Genomic DNA, 11,431 nt, shown 5'->3' with positions numbered 1-11,431 from the left:
CCAGTCATAAACATGTAATTTCCATGTAAAATTACATGCATTTTTTTCAGTGTACGCATGAATTCCTCTAAATTGACCCCTTTAATTCGATTTTAATGGAACCATGTTAAAAAAATTTTTTTAATTCCATTCAATAGCACTTTAAGTAATTTATAACTAAAAATTTAATTTTTTTCAAAATTTTGACTATTTTTTTAACATGTACATTTATTATGTACACTAGGCGTCATTGATGCCTTCCAGCTTGATGTTTATAATTTCCTCCATTACATGTAACGGAAGCAAATTTCCTTTTTTTAACAGTGTATAGATATGATGTGTACGATCGGAGGAAATTATAAATTTTAAGCCGGAAGGCATCAATGACGCCTAGTGTACCTCTGATCTCATAATTAAATGATGTTGATAGAACTAAATAATTTCAAAGGATAATGTCTTGAAAGATGTACACAGAGTCTGAAGGAGTCCATAATTAAGCTGAAAGAAATTTTTTATGTCTAAATATCCAATCGTCTTGATTTGTTTAATTATATTGCGGTATGGAGATCAATTTTATTTTCTTCGATGTATTATGTAACTTTGAATAATACTTTAGTTCATAACGTCGCTTGACATCGTTGAGGATACATGTCTCTCCAATATATAGTATCATGGTTTACCTTTTATTGTATATAACTTAGTTAATTTTGCGTTTTCCTCTCGGCGTCTGACTTACATGATTACGACAAATCAAGATTGTAGAATTTTGAAAAGTGAGATGAGATCACCTTTACATCATTCAAGTGATGCCTTTACATATGGACCGCATATATTAGCTATAATAGCGAATACGAAATAACCGACGTTTTTACTGGATATTATAATTTGACCGAATATTCCGATGATTTATGTAATATTGTTTGTGTTTACATTGAAAATGACCCGATCGACGTTGAAACATTTGTATGATTATTAAATATTCTTTATATTGTAACTGGCTCGTAGCCCTACTTTTATTTATTGAATACTTTATTTATTATGTAAAAGTATGTAAAGCATGTAAATGCATCTTTAATCTCTTTGCTATACTATTAGCATCTCTATTTCACGGACAAAAGACAAAATTTTTTGATGATCCATTAAGAGAAATTCAACAGGAGAATGATTAGATAGTGCATTGCCTGGGTGCATTGTCCTCCGAATAGCTCTCTCATCTATTCAGGAGAAATTCTTGGCCGAGTGCCGGAGTGCCAAGCGTTGAACAGAACATAGAAGCAGTCCGGGACGTTTCTGGAGAACGTCGAGATTCTTCTTGAATTGCGAATGACTTGGATCCATAATTATTTTTATCAATATTACGAATTATCACATATTACAATTTTCTACTGCAATTTAAAATTAATACGCTATTTATCCGTCTATTTATTTAAGAGAAATAATGAAATTTACATCCCCCCTTTCGTTGTAAAAAGGATAACAATCTGATAATTAATACCTGTGAAATTTTCCTACTCCTGAGAACTTTATCTTTTGATGAAAGCTGTGACAAGACGAATTTAACTATCTGTAAGAGAGATGAATTAATTTGACGAACTTTGTTTCTCAATTAGAGCAGATTATCGTAGAAATTATTTCCCTATAGTAAGTAGCTTTCAATAGCAGCTCGAAGTTCCTCTGTTCGTTATCTAAAGTCGAATGATTAGCCACTACAAAGTATCGATATGCCGCTGGCATATTGTAAGGTGCGAATCATCTTGTGCCTACAATATACTCGAGCGCTCAGAGATAAAGCATCAAAGCCGTTCATTCATCTGACATATAATCTTGCGATTAACCGGAAAATATCGACTGTCAATCCGCTGTGTCGCGACAAAGCGAACGTTACGCAAGAACGTGTGCGAGAACACAAAAGGATGCATATATAACATTCCTCGGATGAGACGCGAGTGCAAGATATAACACACGAAAGACCTCTCGAGAGGTGTGGATACTCGTAATAAGCGTCAATGACGAGGCGGAACGTTTATTATAGCGTTACTCGCGCGTGTGCTGAATCGAGGCACGTTTCGAGGGTCGGGACATCAGCAAAACATGTATCGTTCGAGCATATTAATCACGCACAATAAAAAGATTGTAATAAAAAAATTGATTTTTTAAAAATATATTTCATATTATACAAAATGTTTCATGATTTTGGGAACAAATTTCAGGACAAAGAGAATTAAATTTCGTGGATTGCAAAATATACATACCTCACATATGTATATATCATGCAGAGTATTTCAAAATCTTAGAGACAAACTTCAGGAGATGGTACACTGAAAGAAAAGATTGGCTGCTGCAGCAAATTAGATGGTAAAATATGGCATAGCATTTTTAATTTGCTGCAGCTAATTTTTAGTTGCAACAGCCAATTAAAAATGCTATGCCATATTCAGCTAATTTTTTCTTTCAATGTAAATCTCACTAAAAGAACCAACTTTTTTTAAGGAATTTGTGTCCTTCGATGCATTTTCTAAGAAGCTACTCGTCCGATTGCGTGTGATGTTTAACCTGAACTAATCTAGAGTATTAATTCATGTTTTCGATTTTTTTCGGTTTTGTTTTTGCAAGAAGACAACAAAAACTTGTATTAGTATTGTCAGACGACACGTGCAATGCTATCGTACGATCGATTGCGATCAATCGCGACCTCACAGCCAGTCTGAACAAGGATGCGTAAAAGCAGTGGGAATTTGGCCCCGTGCAACGCAGAGAATCAGCCCCTTCACTTTTGCTCCACCAATTGACGCCGCTCTCTAGTAGTCTATCTCGGAAATTTTTATATTGTTACCTCCTCTGATAATGTATGCTCGTATTGCTCGTATTGAATCTAACGTTATCACCATTTTTTTGACGTTATTTTTTCTTTGAAATCGTATGAGACAAATGTTTGGTGAACTTAAGGACAGCAATAGCGAGAAGAAGCTCGTAAATTCACGACTGCTTCCTCACATGGTCGACCAACGAGCTTAGCATCGCGATCTTATCTATGGGCGTACATCCAATGACTGGTGGACGGACTGCGTTGGTGTATAGACGTGATACGCACACACGAATGATCATTTACAACAGCCAGTTTATCGGGCGACAATAATGCCGTAAACAGAACGGTGTATCGCGATGCATCCGCAAACGCCATTGAAATCGCAACGTGTGACTATGTCGCTAGGACGAATTTCGAAGAGAACACGCAAAAATAGATATATTTCATAAGATATTGAAATATTACATATAAAAAATAAGACATGTATCTAATAAAAAATTCAAATAAAAATCTAATAAAAAAGACACACGAAATTAGATAAAAATTATAATAAAGAACTATATTGAGAAGTTCTATTGCTTCCTTCATTACTTTTCGTCTTTTAAAAATTTTATGAAATATTTTAATAGACTTATTAAATGTTTCTGCAAGGATTATTCTATTTAATGATTAAAATTAATCGCAAATGAATTTTCGAACGTTCTTATAAGAAGAAAATATTTTCCGTGGAAATCTGGACACACTCGTCTCACCCTTCGGTCCAGATTACGTCTGCTATCTGCACATGACGTTTGCGATAAACTCGCGCGTGTTACAACGATGAGTGTCAATTCGAAACGCATTCCCGTTGTCGCATTGCCACGAACGAGTCATTCGATTATACCGAGAGAATTGCTTTATTCGATAGGTCTCCAACCGAAAAACCAATCAACAAAAGCGGTTTATTACTTACGATTACGGTATGGTATAGAATTTAAGAGACCGATTTTACTAGGATTATAATCACACATTGTCTACTTCCGAATAATCTCTGTTTTACTTAAAATTATTTTAAAGGACGTAAGATATATTTTGTTATTGGAAATTTTTTAAATAAAATTTATTGAGCTAAATTTAAGGTCACATTTAGTAAATTTGTTTGTTACATCAGCACATTTTATTTATATTATATTAATAACATATTATTAAGATATAATTTTATTGAAAAATTAGAAATCAAATATCTAAAAATAGAAAAATTTTAATATAATGTTACAAGAAAATGACTCATAGATTGAACACAAGAACTGTAAAATAGAGTAGAGCGAGGTAGTTTGTATAATTAATAGAAATTTTTTAATTGAATAATATAAAAGATCACATAATATACACTATTGCACCAATAGTGTATATTTTATATGTTTGATTGAATACATTATGCAAGCTCAATCTTTTATTATAATTTGAAAATTTCTATTAACCTTTCCAAATTATCCTGCTTTATCCTGTATATAGAGTTCTCAATTTGCATGTTTATGAAATGAAAGTAATTTTAAAAGCATGCATAACAGATCTATTCTTAAACATTAAAACGTAACGTACGTGCGGTCGCATTCAAGAGAAACTGTGTTACGAGTGCAAATTTCTAAATCGATCTAGGAACATTCGTTCCGCGCTCGTCAATTTCGCAACAAGTCATTTGTCGCGAAACGAGACCCCAAATGGTGCGCATTTCGCTCATAACAATTACGCCGACCTCGTCTACATGATTTATCTGACCCTCGCGATAAGCACCACGTCATATCAATTCATAAATATCCGCGAGTCGGCCTGGCGACTGCTATTGTTACAGTTCCGTATACGTCTCGTTAATGACCAGTCGTGCGATGAAAAATCACAGTCGCCCCTTTTAGTCGTCGATAGCGGACTAATGAGTCTCCCTGTGCGTAAAATATAATACATGAAATAGAAACGTACGAATAAACGGGTAGGATATGGGGAGGTAGATCGCATAACTCCTTTCTAGGCGTGTCTGTGCCAGATGTGCGTAATTGATATTGACGAGTTTTTGTAATTATATTTCATTCGATATATTTCATTCAATATATTTCAATTATTTATACTTTGAAATAATGCAATTAAAAATTTGGTAGCATTTATTTTAAAATTATAATTTTAATTAAAAATAAATATTTGTTTCTTAAATTAAATTTTTCTAACATAATACTGAGAGACTAATTATTAAATGCTATATTTGCGTGTTTATATTTTGAGAAAACACACACACACACACACATACACACACACACATAATGATACCTACTACTTTCAATTTTGAATTATATTTTTTATCAGTCTGGGATTTTATTATGTGCTGAATAATAGTAAAATACAATAATATAAATAAAGTTTAAAAAATAATCATTTTATGCTTCCAATACAGGTATATATTATAAGTAATTAATGTCAGCTGATGATGCGAGAGTGGCAGAGCAGACAGCGCACTCATGGTCTGCTATACTAGAGATCCCGGGTTTGATTCCCGGTAGAACTAAAATATTTTCATAAACTCGTGTCTCCTCTCGGAAGGAAACGGCAACTCACCGAGAATATCTTTGCCAAGAGCACTTCTTTAACAAAATTTTGTCGTTCGAAATCGACGTTAAACTGTAGGTTCCATATGACTGTGTACAACCAGCGTGTGCATCATAGGCATATGAGAGAAGTCACTACGCTCGGCTACGAGCAATAGGACTGAGGAGGAGGAATTTCAGCTATTAACCCTATTGAAAGTCGATAAGTAAACATTCTGATTACAATAATTAAGTCTTTACCACAATGATTGACAAGGTCAATCTTCTCGAATCTGGAAGATTGGAGCCCAAAAACGCCTCTGTTCTACAAACCATATTATGAAGTCGCCGTTTTGTGACAGTACCGCACACTCCCTCCTCGTCACTGGAACGGCCCCGCTTATGAAAAATAGTCGCACACTTTCGATTGTCACTTCTTGATAAGAAGTTCGACTGGCGAGGTTCCAGGGCACAATGCTCGAAAAATATGTCTAACAAGATTGTAAAATCGATCTACTTCGAGGTTGATCGCGATCACTCACTTTCACTCGCACAACCGACTCGCTCGTTTCCCGATCATTAATAACCGCTGACTTATGCTGCGATTGTTAGCGCTAAATGACGAAACGCGAAAGGATTGCCGAGATGGAGAGTAAATCACTCCTTCCATTACGCTCGATTTCGTTCCATCGTCGTCGCATTTCGATTTCGATTCGAGTTCTCTTTGTGTCGCCTCCTCCTCGGGCCACTCGAGCGCACACAAAGGATGCGTTTCTCCCCAGGCTGCATCAGGCCGATGCAACCGGTGCAGCTGCAAGGCTACAAGGAAAAAAGGGCGAAATCGCAAAAGAAAGAGGAAGAGGGAGGGATTGCTTCATCATAAGCTTAATTAATATTCACTGGCGAATAGAGCAGAATAATTTCCGATTGTAATATATTTTTAACTATATTTTCAATAATTCGATTTGGTTTATTTTTAATGAAATTACTTTTAATAAATATTTTATTATACTTTAATATTATATTAAATATATATATATAGAGAGAGAGAGAGAAAGTATATCGAGAAAAAAAAGAGATATCTTAAAAATGCACTCTTTATTATTTTATTTTTTTACTTTGATTTTTTTTATTTCAATATCCGTTCAGTCTGTCATTGATTCTTATTTTTTTTCGATCATACAAAGATTTTTAAAAAATTTGTCAGTATTTTTGATTAATTGCATGTAATATAAGATAACAGTTAATTTTATGAAATAAAGACAGTTTTGAGAAAGAAATCAATTATTTTTTACTTCTATTATTTTTATGGTATTTTTTATTTTTCATCATATTTCTATTCAATAAATCCTGAATAATTCGATACAATTTAAATATAATTCTCTAAATGTCAAAAAAAGTTAGCTATATAGAAACTTGTATAATTTTATCCGTGTAATGATTATTTTGCCCTATGAACTAATGAAATATCTGTATAGTAACGCCAAATGTTGATTTCTTGGGGACCTTGAAATATTTTAAAGCCTCTCTAAACCACAATCGTGAGTTTTCGCGGCATTTTCTTTGTGCCGATGAGCCGTCTAAACCAGAAATTAATTAGCAGGTAGCATGCCGGAGCAGAGAGCCTTTTACGATGCTCATAAAAAGTTGATTCTGGATTCGCCTCGCACGACCAGCGATATTTATATCGGCCGTCTTGTTTCGCCAATACTTCGTGATAAAGACGCAATCTGTCTATTGATAAAGATAACAATATGACCTATATATTCTAGAATAGTATTGCATATGAATAGTATTGCATCTAATGCAATGAATTATATAGGTATGGTCAGTATGACAATAATATATAATGCTAATGGAGAAAATATATAATAATTGTAGAACTGTTATGCAAATAATAGATAACTACATATGACATTGGAAAGAATATATATATATATATATATATAAACGGGAACCATTGCTATATAAAGTTTCCAAAATTCTCGCTCAAATACTCGAAAATTTCACGATCAATTTTATTATTGTGGGAAATACCGCAATGTCTTCGATTTGGCTCTTATCGTGAGTAATTTTACGTATGACCCAATGCAAAATAATTTATTTGCGAAAATAATTCGTTTGAAAGATATATAACACATGAGCTTTCCTTTTTTAAGTAATCTCCTTTAAATAATTTCCGTGTGTTTGACAAGACTCATAAGTACGCGAAATATGTACGCGTAACATCTTTTCTTGACTTTTATGTTTAAATGCCCTAACTAGAATTGTTCCAATTGGCTAGGCATTTATTTCCGAACATCTTTATCTTCTATGTTGCATCGTAAAAAGAGCGATACATTCGCATTAAATTTTTACAGCTAGACTCCATATGTAACCGTGATGGAAGGAACCGTGTGTGCGCATATCATCGTCATAACCCGCACAAACGCGTAGTATATATTACGCGTAGTATTTATATGTGTATGGCATATTCAATCTTTGTTCGTTTATCGTCAAGTTTTACTTTAATAAAGTACTGTTAAAAAATTGTGAGGCTGTCGAGTTTATCCGAAAAAAATTTTGAGTATCTTGAAAAAAATTCGTTTTTTGTTGTTGTCTTAAAAACAATGTTTTTATTGAAAAGCTGATAAAAAATCATATAATAATTTTAGTAATCACATGCATACAAAGTATTTTGATCTGTGCTTTCCTATTGTATAAATATTATGTTTACATATTTTGACAATGGAAATTAGAAACCAGATCTAGTTTCACTTTACACGCGCGATTCTCCAAGATATTTTGTTTCCGTTATCGATGAAATATGAACATATATACGTTACATACGAGCCACTATCATTTCCAGTCAGAAAACATTTGCATTAAAATATATCAATTTGATTTTTAATTATGTGTTGAATATGCGCATCATTTTAGTTTGGATTGTATTTTATCTTGTAATTATGTAATCGTATACATAAGTAGATATGTATATGTATATTCAAGCGTATGTTGCCATATGTTTTTATGCTTACACGTATAATCGCTGATGTTTTCACTTATCACCAACATAGTAAAAAGAACATGCACATACAGGGTGTCACCAAATATAAAACTAATTGACTAAATAATTTCAACTAGTTTCAAATCGATTTAATATTAACTATGTCGATAATATCTCTAAAATATAAAAATTATTAATTTATTTATAATAAAATTTATTTGTATTTAAGTGGGCAATAAATTTTGTTTAATTATCTTCTCCGTATTCAATTATCTGGAGATAAAAATGCTGTTGGTCTTACTCTCTATAATAATTCGATAATAGACACTTTGACGATTCACTGTGACAAATAATTGACTATAAATGGATCAAAAAGACTAATTTTAAATAAGATTTAAAAAGGAATATTTTTAATTAAGATTAAGAACACGAAAAAATGCGAGAACATTCTGTACATAGCTAGAACCTTTACATAGAAGCGCAAGTAATCCGAGACTCTTGTGTGACGTAACCGTTTAAACCGCTGACCGTAAACAGAAAAGCTCGGGAGAAAGGCTTAGAAGGTACCCCAGGTTCTTGTAAGGGCGTTAATTACAGGGCTGCTTTCGGTTTCTTCTCCCTCAACCGATTTCTGTTACCCGAGTACCCCTCTCCGAGGCAAAAGAGTAAACGTGAACGACGTGAACGTCAAGACTCAAGTACGCGACCATTTATTCTTAGTACACTTATCTGAAGTGGTTAATACAAGTAAAAAATACTAGGTTTTTAATAATTAACATTTTTCTTCTTAGAAGAACTCTGCTGTTATTTGTGTGACCTGTGAATATTTTTAGGTAAGCCCAGGCACCTGAGCTCTAATCTAACACATTTCTTCTAATTTGCAATGTAATGGCAGTTTTAAGTATAATTGAAGGATTTTATTTAATAACGATTTATAAATAATTTTTTTTTAATTTGAGAATATTCACTTTATGTCTAACAAAAATTAATCTAAATTTGATTTCATAGTTCCTGAAATAATAAATTAAATTATTCTTACATCCTTTCTTTCACAATGTAAAATATGTCAGATACAATGTAGAGCATTAACTACAAAGATTTAATTTTGTAGAAATAGTGAATAAAGGAAAGAAAGCATAATTATTTCAAATCGTACAAATGGTTTAGTGAAGTGGAGGCGAAAATATGGAATAAATGAAAATTTAAAGAAAAGTGAATGGAAGCGAAAGATGATAAAATATTTTATTGATAATACTGATAGACAGACTATCTTCCGTCATTCTAGATTTATTTAAGTGTTTTGAGGTTGATTTCTGATTTTAATTATTTCAAATTTTATGTTCATCTAAAATTAACTGTAGCTTCGTACAGCAAAGCGCTTTTGAGTCGGTTGAACGAACATATCGCGTTACTCGTTCAATGACAGAGCCAGTGAGACTAAGTATTGGCACAGACTATGTAATCATCGCCGCAACGTGGTTTCAGCTTACTTCGGTTGTGCAGCCGAATTACCACCACGGGCGTATCCGAAACACGACACGCCAATTACTATTATTGAGTTTAAGCGTCTAAGCGCACGCTCACGCGAGTTGTTCGATTCTGTTTCAGACACATCATATGAGAAGGCTTGTCGAAGGGGTAGCGCGCCCGCCACTCCCGTGCTCGGCGCACGACCCCTGGATGTCACCCCAAACAGGATTGTTGTAAGTAAATTTTATTGCTTGTGCATAATTAGTTAAAAGCGGATGCTTCACTCAATAATGTCATAGTCTATGATTCTACATATTTTCCTGACACATAGCACTTCACGTCGATTCAAATTATCATTCTTGTATATCTTATTTATAAAATTGAAATGTAGATAACAATTACAAGTTTGAAAGAAGAAAGATAAGAAATAACTTTGTCTCAGTTATATAACTCGTCGGAAACTATTATACTAGTCAAAAATTTGTTAATTTAAAATCTTTTAAATTAAAAAAAAAAATATGTCGAAAAAATTACATTTCTTTAAATGATCGTCATTTTTGTAATTATCAGAATTTAAAAGTTTAAAATTTTGAAAGAAAAAGATAATACATACTTTAAGATGTACGGAGGATATTAAAGACTTTTATGCATGCAAAGTACAATAGTGAGCCTTAAGGAGGTTGTAAGGCAAATTACAGATTATTCTAAATTGCATTTAAAAGTAATATAAAAAAATTAGAGACAGTTGATCATTTGGATCAAAAGTTAATATATATAATATATTTTTCAATAAAAAGTAATATTTTTTAAATTTGTACTCTAATAATAAGTGTTAATATTATATCAACCAAATAAATATTATAAACTGAAGAAGATTCTGTGCAGTCGAAACATATTACACATATTTTGAATATCATTGCAGAACATTACATATCTTCTCAAAGGTACGTGTTTCGTTGTCAAAATCAAATATCTTTAACAAAGGATCTGTCATATTTGTCCAGAATCCATTCAATTGTCTTCGAAATATGTTGTTAAAAACAAAAATCTGAGACACGTATTTTTTTATACCCAATTTGAGATTTAAGAGGTATAAAACAACTCTTCAAAACTTAATGATGATAGATATTTTCAAAATATTAAATTTTTGAAAAATTATACACAATTATAAAGTAAAAATTATAAAAGTTTTGTCTCTAAAACATGGAATAAACGGCTACAGTCGCCAATTGTTCGTGTTTAATATAAACATACCTATTTCAGAAAAATCGAATCTGTTTTGGACAGTTCTAACAGATCCTTTACAAATGTTTAAAGAAGAAAAAAGTTACATCAGTTATATCAAAAAGATGTTTACTTATGAAATCGGATTCGATTACGTAACTTTTATCTATTCCATTTGTTACGCAGTTTAACATACAATATCCTCTTATAAATTAAGATGGATCATTTTATATGTATCGTGGATTGGCTGCTCATGAATGAGAATTGATTCTCCAGGATGAAAGAGCCGGGATGAAAAGCTTTTCTCGGATAGCCGAGGACGTACATAGTTTACGTCGGCTAACTTAATGCCCGGCGCGTTGAATATTCACGAGATCCCGCCGAAATGCCCATGTCTCTGGATTCGCACACACG

At 32.7% G+C, this 11,431-nt stretch overlaps 1 protein-coding gene across 5 annotated transcripts in view; it reads left to right on the top strand.

Moving 5' to 3' along the window:
- Positions 1-11,431, top strand: part of raskol (Ras GTPase-activating protein raskol) — a 350,704-nt gene that overhangs the window by 322,331 nt on the left and 16,942 nt on the right. For all 5 annotated transcript variants that reach the window (XM_018446324.1, XM_018446322.1, XM_018446326.1 and 2 more), the window contains one exon: positions 9,932-10,026. In XM_018446324.1, the coding sequence (XP_018301826.1) occupies positions 9,932-10,026 (95 nt within the window). The remainder of the gene's footprint in view (positions 1-9,931; positions 10,027-11,431) is intronic.

The sequence above is a fragment of the Mycetomoellerius zeteki genome, unplaced genomic scaffold (genome assembly GCF_001594055.1).
Source record: "Mycetomoellerius zeteki isolate Tzet28-1 unplaced genomic scaffold, Tzet1.0 scaffold179, whole genome shotgun sequence".
NCBI lineage: Eukaryota > Metazoa > Arthropoda > Insecta > Hymenoptera > Formicidae > Mycetomoellerius > Mycetomoellerius zeteki.
The sequence above is the reverse complement of the archived record's forward strand: the minus strand, read 5'-3'. Positions and strand labels throughout refer to the sequence as shown.